Source organism: Pogoniulus pusillus, chromosome 3 (genome assembly GCF_015220805.1).
Source record: "Pogoniulus pusillus isolate bPogPus1 chromosome 3, bPogPus1.pri, whole genome shotgun sequence".
Lineage (NCBI taxonomy): Eukaryota > Metazoa > Chordata > Aves > Piciformes > Lybiidae > Pogoniulus > Pogoniulus pusillus.
Genome location: NC_087266.1, coordinates 24,963,812 through 24,982,813, shown reverse-complemented (window position 1 = coordinate 24,982,813; position 19,002 = coordinate 24,963,812). Strand labels below are relative to the sequence as shown.

General features: G+C 43.2%; 2 protein-coding genes across 3 annotated transcripts in view; one reads left to right on the top strand and one right to left on the bottom strand.

Annotated features, from left to right (window-relative positions):
* The first annotated feature begins 3,560 nt into the window (after nt 1-3,560).
* ZAR1L (zygote arrest 1 like) lies at nt 3,561-5,464 on the top strand. The gene is made up of 4 exons (XM_064172788.1): nt 3,561-4,177; nt 4,489-4,581; nt 4,719-4,793; nt 5,144-5,464. Exons 1-4 carry the CDS (start codon nt 3,587-3,589, stop codon nt 5,285-5,287), a joined length of 903 nt encoding a protein of 300 aa, XP_064028858.1. The 5' UTR covers nt 3,561-3,586; the 3' UTR covers nt 5,288-5,464.
* A 1,145-nt stretch (nt 5,465-6,609) lies between these two features.
* The window catches only part of FRY (FRY microtubule binding protein), a 211,660-nt gene continuing 199,267 nt past the window's right edge, over nt 6,610-19,002 (bottom strand). Inside the window, exons 59-62 of one of the 2 annotated variants that reach the window (XM_064172809.1) lie at nt 14,667-14,684; nt 11,489-11,599; nt 9,165-9,358; nt 6,610-8,112 (exon numbers count right to left, since the gene is read on the bottom strand). In XM_064172809.1, the coding sequence (XP_064028879.1) occupies nt 7,854-8,112; nt 9,165-9,358; nt 11,489-11,599; nt 14,667-14,684 (582 nt within the window). In that variant the 3' untranslated portion in view covers nt 6,610-7,853. The remainder of the gene's footprint in view (nt 8,113-9,164; nt 9,359-11,488; nt 11,600-14,666; nt 14,685-19,002) is intronic. The other variant, XM_064172802.1, reaches the window with a different exon arrangement.

Sequence of the window (19,002 nt, the reverse complement as noted above, 5' to 3'; positions counted from 1 at the left end):
ATGAACACGCCATGAAAACAACAGACAAGAGCATAAAAAGTTACACCACAGACTGCAGAAATGGCAGGGGGGGGGGGGGGAAATCAAGACAGAAAGTTGATTGTATCAAAAAAATACACGCCTGAGGTATTTAAAGCATGAATTAAAAAATTCACGCTCATTACTAGACATTAGAATATATACTATGAGTGTATACACACACACTGCATCACAAACATTGCAATTTATGTGCCAAGAATTCGATCTAAAGTTGTTCTTTAGTGGAGCAGCCTTTGCCAATTTGCCAGGACTAAGACCGCCGCTGACGCTTTGGGTTACCCTCATGCATTAGTTATTTCCGCTGTGAAATCAGCAGTTTCCCCATGCGACGGCTGCTTTACACACACTGCCCTGCCCAAACGATGGGGTAGGCCGGCATGTAAAATAAGGTCAAAGATCGCACTGTGACAGAAAGTCAACAGCCCCCCACCACAAAAAAAAGCCAAAAACCCAAAACAGTATCTCAGAAATGTATTTCAAACCAAGAAGCAACCTAACCACGCTGCTTCCTGTTCCGAAAGCTCCTGCGGGGCAGCCATGGCCGCGGGACACTGCCTGTGAAGCCGTCACCAGGGCACCCCACGGGGCCGACGGGCCGCAGAGCCACAGCCCCCACGTTCCCCGGCAGGCTGCGAGGAGCGCAGTGCAGAACACCACCCCGCCGTGGGGAGCAGGGACGCCCCCCGTACGAAGGGGTAGCTCCCAGGGCCAGGCAGAGCCACACGCAGAATGTTTACCTCCCTTCGGCCCCTCAGTGGCCGCAGCACTGCCTGAGGCGCGGGGCGGGCGCAGCCTCCGCAGCCAAGAAGCGCTGAGGAAGGAGGAAGGGGCGGTGCGGCCTCACCGACCGGCGCCTCCCGCGGCAGCCCAGCCGCTCCGTTCAAAGCTTGGCGCCAACAACCCTCCCGGGCGCTGTGCGCTCCCGAGCCGCCGTCGTCCCCGCCTCTCCCGTCACGGGAAGAAGGCGGCGCAACGTCCGCCGCCGGCCCGGGCCCTGCGCCGTCTTCCCCAGCCCCCAGCAAGGCGTAGGCTCGGGGCGGTGCGGGACGGCACAACGCGGGCGTGATAGCGCGGTCTGGGCTGTAAAAGCCTTCACTTCCAGCGTAGATGGCTCAGGACACTTCCTTTTCGTATTGCGAGACAAGTGTCAACCACCTGCTTATCTTCACATGCCCTTGTATAACGACATCCCATATATCTTTATCTCCATATCTCCGTATATAACGGGAGATTATTTTTTCTTTCAATGATGATGGTGAAACACTGGCACAGGTTGCCCGAGGAGGTGGTAGAAGCCCTATCCTTGGAAAGATTAACATTCCGGGTCAGGTTGGTCGGAGCTCTGAAGGATCTGATGTAGGTAAAGATGCTCCTGCTCACTGTAAGGAGGGGGGTGGACTAGTTGACCATTAAAGATGCCTTCCAGCCTGAACCATTCTACGATTCTGTATACATGAGAAATGAAGTATCCAAGGTAGGCCTAGTCCATTTTACCATATAATAGCAGTTGACACAGATGTCCCGAGAAAAAAATCTCCAGAAGTCATACAGTGAGCAGCAGTACTGTGATGGAGTGTCAGTGCCTCTGGAGATTTTGACCTCATCTTTTTAGGCAGTTTTGTAGGCATACATACATGACATTAGTATGCTATAATAAAGAGACTATTATTACCCTCCACATAGCTGTCCAATCCTATTTTGACTTTTGTTAAGTTCTTGATCCCAGCAATGAGCCCATAACATAACTTCAAATTGGGTCAAAATATCTTCCTGTCACCAGTTTTGAGTTAGTCACCTTCCATTTTAGCTGGATGGTCATCTGCTCTTGTGTTATAAGGAGGTTTCTTCCTGTGTCTCCATACTAGTCCTTATTTTACAGTTTTATCACCCCACCTACTTACTCAATGTTACATTCTTCAGTGTCTCCTCATACAATAATTTTTCTATGACCCTCTTTCTTCCAATGAACTTCTTTAATATGAAATCTTGCACTGTTCTGGGAAGCATTCCAGAGGAAGCCATACCCCTGTACTGCAGGATGGCATGTAGATTGCGAATTAATCTTCACCCCCCTACTAACACCACCTACCAACTTAATATTTTTGCAGCCATGCTGCAGTCCCAAGTTTTAACTTGGTCATCTTGAGACCCAGTTTTTGCTTTGAGGTGACAGAGACAGTGCTTGGAAAACCCAAGCACAATATGGAGCCTTGGACTATCTTGCTTGTAACTATGATAAATGTGTTTCCTGAATCTCAGCTTCTGTTTTTTGTTAAAATGTGATTTCTTAATGATTTTAGACACTTGGAAGGATCTTCCTCAAATACACTGTGAATGTTAAAGACATCACCCACAGCAGCTCTTCTCTACCCCCTATCTTGTTGGCATTTTGTAATGCAATGTTTTTATAAAGGTGGTGAAGAGTCATGCAAATAAATTGTTTCACATCACAGCAGGCTCTGACATTTAGGGGATTCTGCAGGCTCTAAAGAAATATTTAGCAATAGTACCTTAAAACTGAACTAAAGTGATGTAATTACAGAAGGACTATTAGCATAACATGTAAGTGCTTGTGTTGCTGAAATGTATTTAATTATACAGGTATTAAGCCACTTTTCCTGGTATAAGTGTTTTCCCTCTTGAATGTTGTACAAACTGAAGTATATTACATCTCTTCCTAAACCAGTCCTGTTGACAGAGAAGCTGCCTATGGACAGTCTCTAAGGCAGAGAGCAATGGGGATGCTGAGAACTTTTAATACCGATAAAGACTTCTTTTCAGACGCACAATTGCCTGCATTCTTTGCTCAGTTGTCTGTGGGGTACCCAGTTTATCTAGGCTTTGCTAGTTTCCACCCCCTTTCAACCTCCCTTTTCCTCCTTTTAAGAGTACAGACTGAAGGAGCTGTGAGCAAACAGGCTCCTCCTCACTATAGGAATCTGTGGCTGTCCCCACTATGGTTGAATCGCATCTATTCATTTGTACAGCGCCTTGCAGAGACGTGCCACTTTCTGGGCATCGATTACTTCTCAGAGCTTATACAACTGTCAGGATCTTCCCCGATTTACAGCTACACAAATAGCTAAGTCTGTTCAACCCTACGCTTGTTATTGCAGCTTCTAGTCATGTGCGTTTGCATTTCCTATCCAAAACGACCCATGCAGGTCCTCAGAAGCAGAGCAGTCAGAGCAGGCCTGTGTGTGCAGGTGGCACAGCTGCAGGCTGGCCTTCTAGAGGCCTTTACCTCCTACAAAGACCTTAGTGAGGTAAGGAAGGGAAATCCACTGTGTGATGGCTCGAACAGTGACTTCGTGTTGTGTGTGGCCATACTGAATGCTTGGTCACATAATCCGCTCCTGCTTCAGCTCAGCCATCACGGAAAAGCTCTGGGGTCTGAGGCGAGGGCAAGCTTTTAGCCCTCCCTGCCCCCAGCTAGCTCCGCAGGGCTGGGGCCAATTTCCCCATCAATTAGCAGCAATTAGAAGCCACTCTGCAGATAAGATAAAAGCAGGCCAGGGAGACAACCTGAGATAACTTTTCCGCGGCTATGTTCATGGAGAGCTTTGTGTATCACCCTTTCGGCATGTATCAGAGCTTCAGAGGCAGCTTCACGCCGAGCCGCAGCAGGGACCCACCGGTGAAGCAGCCCAGCTGGAAGCAGAGTAAGAGCAGTGGCATCAGCCCCTTCCTCGGGGGGCCTTTCACTCCCAGGCCGTCTGACTACCTAGACAGCTTCCGCCAGAGCCAGCTCCAGGCCCTCCTGTCGCAGGTGAGCCCCGGGCCGACGCCGCGGCTACAGCGGGCCAGCACGAAGGAGGTGGGCGTGCAGGTGAGCCTGCGGACCGACGCCGCCGTGCAGTGCTCGCTGGGGCCGCGCACGCTGCCTGTCGGCCGCCCCTCTGCCCTCCGGACCCTTGCCCTCTACTCCCCCGTGGCCAACGGCCGGTTCTTCACGCTGCCTGACACCGCTGGACCTCAGAAGGACAAGGCGTCTGAAACGACTCCCGAGAAGCGAAAAGAAGAGGATGGTAGCGGAGAGCAGCAGGATGGCCAGGAGGAGGCTGTTGTGCCGAGTGAGGAGGCTTCGGAGAAAGCACGGGAGAACGCTACTGACCCCAGACGGTGGGGTCCCTTCCAGGTGCAATGCTGGGGCGCCGGGGCCTGAGGAGAAGCTGGGGCCTAGGGCAGCTAGCTCTGGGCAAGGAGGGGGTGAGGGGGCCAGCTGAGAATCGAGAAGTCGGCGCTCTGAGCAGCAAAAGACGCAGTGGTCCTCCCCCTGGCTGCTGTTTCCTGCTCTAGCGAGCCTCAGCTTGGCTGTCCCCAGGCCGTTCTGCTGCCCCTGCAGCAGTGTCGCCTCCTGCCTGTGAAAGCTGGCCGTGTGATGGGGGAGCTGGGCTGGCTGGTGGGGTAGCACTGAGCGCTGCTGAGTGAACTCTCCTTTCTCGGCAGTTTTTGGAGCAGAAGTATGGCTATTTCCACTGTAAAGACTGCAAGACCAGATGGGAGAGTGCGTACGTGTGGTGCATTTCTGGAAGCAACAAGGTAGTTTCTTGCTCCTGAGACTTGTAAGAGTGGCACCAAGTCTGTGACACAGCAATGTTTTGGCACAAATGTAGGTACCTGTACCGAACCCCTGGAGTAGGTCTCTATAATAACTGAGAGTCTGGATTTTTTTCCAGGTGTACTTCAAGCAGCTCTGTCGCAAATGCCAAAAGGGCTTTAATCCTTACCGAGTGGAAGCAATCCAGTGCCAGGCAAGTTCTCAATTTCTACATCCTGGCAAATCTGCCAGGCTTTATGTAATTTGTCAGATAAAGCAATTGTAAACTGTGATTGACTATATGGAAACATGACTTGGGAAAGATGCAATCTCCTCTTGCAGATGGCCTATATGAATGACTTTGTTTATGTTATGCCTAGCTACACACAGGGTAGGGTTTTGTCCTTCCAGATGAGAAGGCTCTTGCATCTTAACTCCAGAGGGTTCTTACTACATAAGCTCTTAAGACTATCAGCCCAGATGTTATTACTGTGATTAAGGAAAGCTAAATGTCTAACCTGAAGCAAGCAGCTTTGATCTATTACTGTCTTTTATTTTTTAAAGACCTGTTCCAAGACCCGGTGTTCCTGCCCTCAGACAAAAAGACACATTGACCTCAAGAGACCTCATCGCCAAGAACTTTGTGGCCGCTGCAAAGGCAAAAGGCTGTCCTGTGACAGCACTTACAGCTTCAAATACGTTGTTTGATCTGTGTGCCCTCTTCTGTTCTGCACTTTGCACTTTGTATTTTGTCAGTCTCTTTCAATGTTTTGACTTTAGGCTTTTGACCTGGCATTGGATAATGGATAAAGACTCTTGTATTTATAAAGAAACTAACTTTGATGAATATATGCTGTGAATAAAGTTCAGTAAAAGTTTGCACTAGTTTGTTACCCCTTAGACTTTCCTCTTTCATCCTAGCAAGATGGAGCTACCTGGAAGAAAACTATTAGATTTCCTAAAGGAAGCAGGTTCTAAGCCTGCCTTTAGGGAATGCTAAAATGAAAACTGATAGCAAGTGCTGCTTTGAGTCACTCAACTACTGTTGAAGCTGTAAATACTCTGGAGCATGAAGTCTGGGGTAAATGCATCTGTGAGCATCTCTTCCTGGTGCCTCTGTCATATATTAAAAATCCACAGGAATTTGATAATCAAAGGCTGTATGCCGTAAGATTGTCTGTAAGACATGCAGGCAAAGTGTAAGCTCAACATTTCCCCAGTGAGAAGGGGAAAAGCTTTCTGAGCTACAGTACCTGTGCCTGCAGTGAATTCTTTAGACTTAATGTGTCTCAAAAAAAGTAAAACGTGTCTCTATACCTCCATTTTGCATACAGGCTTGTGCCTCAGATGCTTTCCACAAGGTAATGTACATCCTGGGCTGCATCAAAAGATGAGTTGCCAGCAGATCCAGAGAGGTGATTATGCCACTTTGCTCTCTGCTCTAGTGAGGCCTCACCTGGAGTATTGTGTCCAGGCGTGGGGCCCTCAATACAGGAAGGACAGGGACCTGATAGAGCAGGGCCAGAGGAGTGTCACAAAAATGATCACGGGGTTGGAGCACCTCTGCTACAAAGACAGGCTGAAAGAACTGGGATTGTTCAGCCTGGAGAGGAGAAGGCTCTGGGGGGACCTAATAGCAGCCTTCCAATACCTGAAGTGGCCTACAAGAAGGCTGGAGAGAAACTTTTTACAAAGTCCTGTGGTGATAGGACAAGGGGCAATGGCTTCAGAGCAGATTTAGACCAGGTGTTAGGAACAGGCTCTTTACTATACGGGTTGTGGAACACTGGAACAGGTTGCCTGAGGAGGTGGTAGGGAGCCCATCCCTGGAGATATTCCAAGTGAGGCTTGACAGGGCTCTGGGCAAGCTGATCAAGTTGAAGATGTCCCTGCTTGCTGCAGAGGGGATTGGACTACATGACCTTTGAAGGTCCCTTCCAACCCAGACCATTCACTGATTCTGCAATACCATTTGCAACAGTATATATAGATTTAGAGAAGCACACAATCTTCACAACAGGCACATACTCTGCTGTGACCATATATGAGTTTTATATTTTAGTTAAATGGATGTACTGATCCAAATAGCAACCAAAGTTACTTCACAAAAACGGTTAAGTGTATTTACAGCGTGAATAAGTTACATAGTTGTCAGAATAGAAGTGTCTCAGATGTGCAACAGATTTACATGCATACATTTAACACTGGACAGCAGTTAAATGTAAGGAAAAAAAAAGTACAAGTATGACTTTTATATATACATTACAAATAAAATAAGACATCTCTTTAAAGAAACTTAACATGAGAACTTGCATTTCACATTAATATTTTAACTTTTTATACTCAAATTTTTATATTAAATAAAAATACGCATGCATAATAGTTCCAAAGATTTGACTCTGTGATGGGACTTTCTCCTACAAAATGGCAAGTTAAATTAGATCAACCATCCTTTAATAGTATAAATATATTCATAAAAGCAACCCTCTAGTAAAAAGCAGCCAAGGTCCTTTAAAAAAAAACACAAACACCCCTCTCCCAAGACCATTCATGATGCTTGGGGGGGGAGCTAAGAACAGACCTCTGCAATATGATCCAGTACCTTCAGAGACAGTAGCCTAGTAACATTAGGAAATGTACTTCATAGCAGCTCGTTGTTTTAAGATCCAGTAATCATATTCAAATTACAGTGTAGATTGAACTGTAGTCCATGTACAGTTTACGTCATATACACAGGCTCTCAGCTTTTGACCAACAAATCCGCGAGCTTCTGTGGCCAGCTTCATTCTGCCCATCTATCACTCAACCAAATAAGAGGAAAAAAGGAAAAAATGTACAAGTTGTGTTTTGGTTTTTTGCCTTTTTTTTTTTCTTTTCTTTTTTTTTAAACAAAAAATATTACTTTGTGAAGGAAACATTGCACTTTTGCCAACCTAAAATTAATTTGCTATAAAGGAAGTATTGTTCAGTGTAGTAGGCTTTGGTATGCAATGGATGTCACTTCTTCAGTAGTGAGTTGCATTTGATCAGTGAAATGCTAACTGATTTTTGTGCAACAGAGAACAAAGGATGTTGTCCCAGGTGCTCTATGCTACCTTTGTCCTTACAGTATTGCTACACATTTGAAGTTCAGCCCATATCTTTTTAGAAGAAATCCTAAGTGTAACAAGAGTGAGTACAGTTTGACCAAACCTTTGAAAGGCTGAGAAGGCATTGAGCCACCTCACTCCAACAGGGCAGCACTCCCAGCTTGAAAGAGGACACAAGAGTCCTGTCAGAGACTTGTGCCAGAAACGCTGGAGTCCGGAAGAAAAGTATTGATGACCCGGTAGCTCTGAGCTCTGCGAATCATGTCTCGGATCTCAATATTCAGTTCCATCAATTTGGTACAGATTTCAGTCAGGCTCTGGTTGGAGCCCACCAGTGCGTAGGTGCCTGTCTGACCCAGGGTTTGGTGCCGGAAGTAGATGTTCAGCAGTGTCTGGACTTCATCATCAGAGCTACTTCCAAAGATATCATTGGGCCACAAAATCCTGCAAACAGGAAAAGAATGTGCATATCATTATGGGTTTATGAGTAAAAGGAGAACTGATTCTGAAAGGAACTCACTGTTTCATAGTACTCATTTGTTACTCAGACTTGGGTATCAGGCACTGAAACCACATGAAAGCATAATTCCTATTATCTAAAAAAAATATCTGTATCTGAAGAGTACTCATTCAACTAATTGAAAGTGAGACTGGGCTGAATGCCAGCTGATGCTAGTGACAGTGACATACACCTCTAAGAGATCATAGAATCATAGCATCAACCAGGTTGGAAGAGACCTCCAAGATCATCCAGTCCAACCTAGCACCCAGCCCTATCCAGTCAACCAGATCATGGCACTAAGTGCCTCATACAGTCTGTTCCTTGAGCACTTCCAGGGACGGTGCCTCCACCACCTCCCTGGGCAGCCCATTCCAATGCCAATCACTCTCTCTGGCAAGAACTTCCTCCTAACATCCAGCCTGTACCTACCCCGGCACAACTTGAGACTGTGTCCCCTTGTTCTGTTGCTGGTTGCCTGGGAGAAGAGGCCAATCCCCACCCGGCTACAATGCCCCTTCAGGTAGTTGTAGGCAGCAGTGAGGTCACCCCTGAGCCTCCTCTTCTCCAGGCTAAACAACCTCAGCTCCCTCAGCCTCTCCTCATAGGGTTTGTGTTCCAGGCCCTTCACCAGCTTTGTTGCCCTTCTCTGGACACATTCCAGCACCTCAACATCTCTCTTGAATTGAGGGGCCCAGAACTGGACACAGTACTCAAGGATTAGCTTTAAGATTTTTACCAGCCTCAAAAAAGTATTTTTGATCTATACAATGTAATTAAACATCTTAAAAGTTGCAAGCATATGCTTGTTTCACTGACTTGATACTGCTACTTGTAGTGTCCCCCTGCAAAAGTTAACAATATCAATTCCTCCCTGTAGAAACGAATCAATTATGCTGACTCAGCACATTCTGCTTAGCAGAAAGTGAGGAAGGCAATAAGCACATACTTCTCTAACAGCACGAAAGTCTAATATGAGCCACGTAGCAAAACTTGCCTGCATTCTCTTATTTGTCGGACGGCTTTAACGAGTTCATTGTTTTTCAAGCACTCCAGCATGGACTGAATAGCTGCTTCTGTCGAATTGAATGTGGGCTCAGACTCTGTTGCCAGAGGCTCAGCTGCGATTGCTGCAGTAGCATCCTTAAGATTTTTCTTCAACTCACTCAGTTCTCTTGACATATTTAACAGCTGTTCCAAGGAGAAAGATGAGAGATGAGTATCTTCATTCTCCACAGGCACCACAGGGAGCAGGTATCTCAGCTCTATTCTTACTACTATGTTGGATGCACACATTATGGAAAAGACCCCATTTTAACATAAGGGCATTTCTTGATTTCTGTGCTCTGCACAATATAGAGAAATCACAAGCTACAGATTGTTAAGCTGTGTGCTTCCTTCAGGCTTGCTAAAATGCAAAAGCACATCTAATCACAGCATCACAGGATGTTAGGGGTTGGAAGGGACCCAAAGAGATGATCGAGTTCAACCCCCCTGCCAGAGCAGGACCACACAATCTATCTCAATCAATCCTTTATTTCTTGCTCCTGTTACTTTTTCATATTGTATTGGAAAAGTTTATGAAAGTGTATTTTTCCTAGCAGTAATGTTGTTATTAATTTGCAAAGCACCTGCAGGATCTGATCTGATTAAGAGATGAACAGGAATTGCATAACCTTTTGTTAGCCTGACAAATTAATATGTGAAAAAAAAAAAGATAAGTAATTCAAAAGTGAACAGTTAATTTCTAAAGATCTGCCTTTCCATTCTCATACATGCTAAAAATAACCAGTCACACTAGCCAACAGTGGAACTTCTTTTAAATATTAGTTTGTGGCTCCAGCAAAATATGTGAATTTTATGGCGAAACAGCTATCCCTCATGTTATTATTTCTCAGTTTATTTATAACAATCTAACAAAACCATAACTATGAACTAAAGAAATCAATCCTCTTATAGAGACCACAAAATACTTCTAATATTTGTAGTACTCTAAGACTATGGCCCTATCTTCTCTTAAAAGAGAACAGCTCGAGCACATTATGAGCCTGCGTTCAGAACAGTTGCTTAAGACCAAGTACTCCTATACCTGCGACAGAACATCTGGTAAAACAAACCATTTCCATTTACAGAGAATCTGTAAACTACTAGAAATGGTAAAAAAACACACCTTAGTACTAGAAATTTTGTTCTACAGTAAATTCTACTCCTCAATACTTCAAAGTATGTGCAATTTAGCTAGACCAAATTTAGCTATTTTACTCTCTTTCCTTGAAGTGTGGTCATTTAACTTAAAGTGATCACTTCAAAGATATTTTAAAGTATTACATATTTTATGCAATTGCTGAAAAGAAGCTTGACTAGCAGTATTGTTCTGGTGTTTTAAAGTAAAATACATAGATTTATCTAAAACCAGACAGCTATTTGCGTCAAAAGTGACAGGGTGTTGTATCAAAAACATTTAAAGAAGAAAGCTTGTAAAAATCATAGAACTATAAGAACTTATGTCATCAAGGTACTTAGTCACTGATATTTAAAAAATAGATTTAATACTCTTTCAATAATAACAGTAAACTAATTTTTACTTATTTGTCCAGAGAACAAGATCAGGGAGTATATCTGCAGTCAAAATATAAAGTAGTTCTACACTGCACGCTTCTGCTTGCTCAAATATAAGTGGATGCAAAACTATTTAACAGCTGTTTGCCAAAACTCACTGGAGGTATTTCTACTATAATGCTGATACAACTGAGACAGTCTGTATGACTGGAAATTGCAACATATTATTCCAGCACAACCCCTAATTTTGCATCCATATTAAGATTAATTTACCAAATGATTTTGATATTGTCATGCTAACAAGTGCTCCTGGTCTAACTGCCTCCACAAAGTTCAGACAGCATCAGTTATGATCTAGGACAATGACACTGAGTGAAAAAGTCTCCTTCTCCCTAAAAATGAAGGCCTCCATTTAAATAAAAATAAATCACTTGCAGGTGTTCATACAGTGTGAGCCTTCCTTGCATGCAAAGCATGTGACTGAAGATTTCATACATCATTCTAGTTTGCTACCACTGACTTTAGTGATCCTTGGAGAGTGAATGTATAAAAGATGGCAGTCTCTGAATGTACAGTCAGTTATAAAACCCCCAACATAGTGATTGTGTTTTAATGCAGATGCTGCTTTATTGAAGGGTTTGTCAGCAAATTTCTATTCAGGGTGAAATAGTTAAATCTTTGGTGTGCATCCACGGAAATAAAAATAAGAACATGAAAGTAATGTGGTATTTTCAGTGTAAGACTTTGCAGTTTGTTACATACCTCTGGCATAGAACTGACTTCATGCACTTGTCCAATAAGTTTACAGTAGGACTGAAAAAGCAACAGCAGCTGGAAATGCAGTTTATATAACCTCTGACACAGTTCCAATTGCTAAGGAAAGATTTGCAGAAGAAGATACAATTAATGAAGATCAGTGAGCTGGGGTAATTTTCAACAAGCTATACAATACAGTGACAGTTCAGTCCTTCAGAAACATTATTTTACTGAAGCATGATCATACTATTTCAGAAAACAAATGATATACAACACTGAAAATCAAAGTCATAATGGATAGCTCTCAGATAGTGCATATCAGCATCAATCTCAAAGCAGTTTATAGAAATTATCTTCATTGTCTCCATTTTGCAGCTGGAAAGCACAGGCAGAATCTGGGGGAAATTACTTTGCTGCATAGAACATAAAACTCCTTAAAATTACAGAATTGGTCATAGACCTCTTCTGAGAGGATGGAAATTCAAGAGAGAAGTAATGCAGTAGTTGTTCAAGACAGTCAAAACTGGGAGGCCATAAATCCAGCCAGAGGCAGAAAGGAAGAAATGCCAGCTCTACAGTTTAAACCTCAGCTCATGCATTTTCCACCATCTTAAAGAAATCATATAATGGATGGAGTTTAGTATGGAAGAGGACATCTGGCTTCTACAATTTATTTTCACAGATTAAGTAGGTACTGTCATATGAATATGAAGTTATTTCTTTCAGTGTAATGTGCAGCACCACACAAAAGGTGTCAGACACATTGAAGTAACAGACAATAAGCACGTCTGTCAGAGAAGTCAAATGATTATGCTTATGGTCCTGCTATCTGTGTTTCTGTCAGGTGGAGGAATCTTTTAATTCCACAGCTGGATCATGGTGGGGAAGTGAGGAATATTTAATCTCTGAAAAAAATCTGCAAGTGGATGTCAGGAGGCCTCCTGACCCTTTGGCAAGAAGGCCTTACAGACTTCAAACCATATTTAACTTGTCTTCTCTTACAGACAAAGTGACTAAGAGTGGGCTCAGTGATCTTTCCATTTGCTTGGAGGAACTGGAGCAGAGCTTCACATCAAACATGTCAGAAAACAAGCAGCAACTATTAATGTCTTTGCTTCCTTCATATATGCTTAGCTGTACTTCAGTTATTTGCTGAGCTGAGGGTCTGTGCAAATGCCAGCACAAATATTAATGAAAAGTACTTAAAAACATTATAAATGTTAATTTAACTGGAGTCTTTGTTTACATATAGTTCAATATTGAATTGCCAAGGTTTTTATTAATAAGCCCAAATTAGAACCATATCCTTCCACTTCCCCAAATTTCTGTACCATCCAGGCAAAGCTGAGGTCAAAAGAGAGGTTCTCTGGCAAAAATTAGCTTTGTTCATTAGGGAGAGGTGGACATCAACTAACTAATTGTGAACAGTCATCCAAGGGCACTGCCAATACCAGGTAAAGCTAGTCTCCTGAAGGAGCTTTATGGAGGAGAGTGGGAGCAGAAGAAGAATGCCAAGCCACCAGGTGTCAGCCTGGCAAGGTTTGTCCTGCAGAAGGCCAAAAAGACAGGGCTGCTTGCAATTCAGTGTTGTTCTGTGCAGAGTTCAGTACTGTAAATGCGTCTAGTCTGAGCTCTGTGCTGTCACAGATAAACTGTTTCCAGTATCTGAGTCGGTATGGTTAATACTGGTTACCGGTAAGCAGCGTCTGAGTGTTCTTGCCCTAAGGGGAAGGGAGGAATGCCACCAAACCTGACATGACAGCAAAGACCCACAGAAGATAAAGGAAGCTGCAGCAGATCTCTGATGGGGAAAAGAGAGAGGGAATAGGTGTGCGACCTGCTAGGTCAGAACTGATGTCAACAGGGGCAAAACCTATTGGTGGCCAAGAGGATGCAGAGGTAGGGCATGCCTGTTAGATAAACCTGTCCAGAGGCCATTGTCTGTAATGGAGGCTATGGAGCACTGCCAAGCTTGCATCTGTGTGGCTAACTGTTCTCTTCCCAAATAAAGACTGACTGTTCAGACAGGACCTCCTGGAAGTGTCTCTGGCTTCTGTCTTCTCTCAAACCATGCTTGGGAATGTCAAGGGCTGGCTGGTGCCCAAACCAGGGAATGTGCTGACTGGTCATGCCCAGTGCTAGTCCATGGTCATATACATTTGCTCCCTGGTCGAATTCAGTTTACCAACAGGGACAAAGACTGAGGTGCACAAGTGAGGATAGAATTACTTCTATTCATTTTTTTGAGAAATGGCAACACTATGGAATCAGAATCACAGAATCATTTCAAGGGCTGGAAGAGACCTCAAAAGATCATCTAGTCCAATCCTCCTGCCAGAGCAGGACCACCTACAGCAGATCACACACAGCAGTTAAATACATAAATACTTGAAATTGTCACAAGGAGTCAAAAATCAATGGAAAGCCAGGACATGGTGTAACAAAAACTACAACAAAATCCCATGATAGCTTGGTATGTAACACAGGTTTTTTTTGTAAACTATGTGGAGAACAATATCATAGAATCATAGAATAGTTTGGGTTGGAAGGGACCTCCAAAGGTCATCCAGTCCAACTGCCCTGCAGTGAGCAGGTACATTGTCTACTAGATCAGGTTACCCAGAGCCCTGTTGAGCCCAACCTTGAATAGCTCCAGTTTTACCCTTCTGGCTGCTAACCTGAATAAAGACAAACTAATGGCCACTCGAAGGTCAAGATTGACTCAGTTACCGTATCAAGCAACTCACTTGTGTTTTCTTCCTGAATAAGTATTAGACACAAATCATGGTGAACTATTAATCAACATAAACAAAAACAATTTTAAGGATAGCTGGCAACTGCATATTTTAGGTTTGCATTAGGACAAATTGAAAATTAAGAAATTTAAAAATAACATTTAACAAAACATTCCACTCTAGGACATTCTATGAATTCAATGGTTTGATTTAAAATAACTAGATAATGGTGAATGACCCTTTAAAACAGCAGTGTCAGAATTTTGGCAGGATTTTAGATTTCACAAAACACACCTTAGTAAATTATTTTCATCACTGTATGTAGAACCACATATTCTACAGGAAAATTATAGTGAAAAATAAAAACATGCTTAGAAGTAAAACAGTAAAATTGGGGTGTATTAGTCCATCTACAGATGGACAAAGAATAGGAAAGAACTTCAACTTACTGCAAGAGATTCCATTTGCTACACAGCAAGCATGGCACAGGAGAAAAGGAAAGGAAAGAAAGTATAGCGTCAGTGAAATGCATGCAATAGGAAGCACAGCCCATCTTTAATAGCAAAATTTGTCAGCAGTATTAGCAATGCTTGCCTCAACCTCATAACTGGTTGGAAATATCACATACAACATGCACAGCATTCTGAATAAGATCAAGCTTTAATTCTGTTTGCAAATTACAGTCTAAATATCCTCAGTAAGGTCTTTGGCTTTATTAGTTTTTATTTATCCCACTCAATAGCTTGCTCAGGAACTTACAGTGAAATTGTGTTAGAAAACTCTTGAAATAATATTTCTATTTAATTTTGCTTTGTTATTTTAAAAAAGAGCACATATTGCAAAGTACTTTAAAAAAAATAGATGAGTTTTTTCAAGTGATGAACAGAACAGAACTTTATTATTTAAAACTATTATTTATAAATACTTCTATTTTTGGATGTAATAGATCTAATGAAATTTCCAGGATAAGCTTTGTGACTGCTGGTTTATTACTTGGCACAGTATCACAGTATGGAAATCTTTTTACGTACAGCTTTTCAGTTATGGTTGTCACAGAATACTAGAGGTTGGAAGGGACCTCCAGAGATCATCAAGTCCAACCCACCTGCCAAAGCAGGATCACCTGTATAGGGTTAACCCTCCAGGGGGAGTAACCCTGAACCTGAGCCTAGGTGGTTGGGGGGTCTGAACACCACCAGCTGGTGGTTAGCCCACTCCCCCTTCCTGTCCCATAAAAGCAGGGGGACTTCCTGTTTCTCTCTCTCTGCATCACTCTCTGTGCTCCCTGCCTTGGTTGTACCACCACTACCATCTGTTCCTGGTTCCTCCTTTGTTTCACCACATGCCCATCACCCACGAGGCAGGCCAAGCCATCACACTTGGGTTGTATTTATACATTTTGTATTTGCTATTTTCCCTTCCCTGTACCTTTGTAACTTCCCTACTCAGAGACCTTTTTAATTATTGTTAAACTTTTCTTTTTTTTTTTTCAACTTCCAAATGGATTGAGATTTATTTGTTTGGGTGTTCTTACCTTCCTCTCTCTCTCTACTTCTAATCCCTTTTTTTGGGGAGAGGAGGGGGGGGAAGAGGGAAGGGGACTTTATAAAATTGTTATCTGTTCTATCAAATTTATCTGAGTCTCTGGAAATTTAAATTAGAACTGAGACATCACCTAAAGTAGGCAGTAAAAAAAAAAATCTGTCTTACTGCATGGCAGTGCCACAAATTGAGACAGTTTCCCCTCACCAGTGATGATTCACTGATTCATAATTCTGGAACGATTAAAATGTCAGTGTAGGTCATAGAACTGTAGAATCAACCAGGTTGGAAGAGACTTCCAAGATCATCCAGTCCAACCTAGCACCCAGCCCTAGCCAGTCAACCAGACCATGGCACTAAGTGCCTCAGCCAGGCTTTTCTTGAACACCTCCAGGGACGGTGACTCCACCACCTCCCTGGGCAGCCCATTCCAATGCCAATCACTCTCTCTGGCAAGAACTTCCTTCTAACATCCAGCCTATACCTCCCCTGGCACAACTTGAGACTGTGTCCCCTTGTTCTGTTGCTGGTTGCCTGGGAGAAGAGAACAACCCCCACTTGGCTACAATGTCCCTTCAGGTAGTCGTAGACAGCAATGAGGTCACACCTGAGCCTCCTGTTCTCTAGGCTAAACAACCCCAGCTCCCTCAGCCTCTCCTCATAGGGTTTGTGTTCCAGGTCCCTCACCATCTTAGGTCCTGTTGCAATAGTAATAAAAATTCTAATTGACTCACATTAGCATTTCAAAGATTAAGGGATTAACTTTTTTTCCCCCTACCAAAATTAGTGTTCTTCTTTTCCACGCCAAGAACTAACATTTGCACCATGTAGATTTGATGCAGCTTTCCTTATCCTACATATTTTACACTCTCACACATTTTAGATGGACAGAGTCATCGTGTAAATGCTGTAACTAACAAGCACAATGACATCTGCCCAGTTATGACCTCACGTCAGTGCATGTGCACACAGTGTTAATAAACACTTGGAATCCTTATTATTTACCTTACCTTCAATACAAAGGCAGCAAACACAGAAATGTAAAATAATGCTAACTTTGAATAGGCTTTTTTTTTTCCAGTCTGGCTCCTTTCCATGGGCCTTGCTATTAAAAATGTATGAAAAGTATTATCCCAAATCCTGAGCTACTCTTCTCTAAAACCATGACAAACTAAGCTTTGAGCTCTGGTGCTGTTTAATTTTACACATTTAACATTGCTTGGACAGCTTTATTTCTTCTGTTTGATACACTTGAAAAAAATCCTTTTTATCTTGGCTTCCATATATAAATTAAGCTTCCATATAAATTAAGCTTTGCAAAGGAAGCCAAGATAAGAAGGCAAGAGCAGACAGATAACAATGCTCTAGTAAATTCACAGGTGTGTTGGCTTGTGTTTTTCAAATCTTGTTTATCTCTGTCTGAAGCTCCTCTGAAGTTCAGCATGCCACCAAGTTTTATTTGGACTTTCAAAAATATTGGAATCCATGCAGAATTCCTAATTTGCCATGGAATTTACTTTAAAGAACAGGGAGGGTGGGAGAGCAGCACATCAGTGAATTCCATGGTCTTTTGTGTTTTGTTTTGTTCTCTGTACTGCTTCCAAATCCAGGGCAAGCAATGAAAAAAAACATAAAATCCTCAAAACTTAACAAAGAAAAAGAGTTTTATATTACACTTTGTCACTTAAAGGAAATACATTGGCTACAAAATCTCCCTAAACTACTGATGTTCCACTCCATGTTGCTGTACAATACCAAGACTGTAACTTAATCTTCCTCTCTCTTTCAGCACAAAATGAAATATTCCTTGGAAGTTGAAAAGACACTAATTGTTGAACCAAGTGACATTTCTTTCAGTCCTCAGCAGCAGGTGGAATGATCCTAAAGACCTTCTCATTTTCTAGATAGTAAGGAGCATGGTGTTTTAGATGAGTTAATAGTCAATACACAATTAGAGGTTTGCAGCTAGTAAAGGATACACCTAAGAAGGGCACACCCCCTAGCAGCAATGCTGCTTTTCAGAGATCAGCAGAGCAGGAAGATAGGAAAGTCTTGATTTGCCTTCTTGATTTTTCAAGGAATCATTTTTACAGACTGGAAAGAGGTGAGATTCCCACAATCATTTCTTCAGACAAAACCCCTTTGGTGGCAACAGTAATTTATTGGCACAGGGGGCTCTCACTGTAACAAAACAACTGCTGCGTGCAACAGTTTTCTATCTACCTGAGAGAAAAAGAGAGGTACAGCATATGCTCTCCATTGTTAGATATCCACTGGACTTGAAGAATAATAAAAATTACTCAGTTCAGAGAAATCAAAAACATATCTATGTCCCTCCTTTACAGAAGATGCCTACCCAGGCCAGTTTGATCTCACTGTCAATCCATGGATTCATCAAACAGCAGTGAGATAAAAAAATCTTGGTAATCAATAATCAGTTAACGATGAGACTCGCTGTGCCTTCAGCACGGTTGTAACCAACTCCAGCTGACTACGGTCTCAAGAGGGCACACCAGTTTTACTGGTGGACTAATATAATTGAACCTTTAGCCACAAGGAGATTGATAGCATCAAGTGCATTCTGAATTTTTGAGTCAAATTTTCATGAGGTGGAGAGGGTTGTAAATACTAATTGACAGTTTGAGTTTGCAAAGCCCATATCCATTATTAACCCATGGGAGTTGGACTCGAAGGGGGTTGCACTGGATGATCTCCTTGGGTCGCTTCCAACCCCTAACATCCTGTGATCCTGTGAACTTCAGCCATGCTCTGGGATGTGCAAAGTTTACGAAAGTATCACACAGTATCACAGTATTATCAGGATTGGAAGAGACCTCACAGATCATCAAGTCCAATCCTTTACCACAGAGCTCAAGGCTAGACCATGGCACCAAGTGCCACGTCCAATCTTGCCTTGAACAGCCCCAGGGACGGCGACTCCACCACCTCCCCGGGCAGCCCATTCCAGTGTCCAATGACTCTCTCAGTGAAGAACTTTCTCCTCACCTCCAGCCTAAATCTCCCCTGGCGCAGCCTGAGGCTGTGTCCTCTCGTTCTGGTGCTGGCCACCTGAGAGAAGAGAGCAACCTCCTCCTGGCCACAACCACCCCTCAGGTAGTTGTAGACAGCAATAAGGTCACCCCTGAGCCTCCTCTTCTCCAGGCTAAACAATCCCAGCTCCCTCACCCTCTCCTCGTAGGGCTGTGCTCAAGGCCTCTCACCAGCCTCGTCGCCCTTCTCTGG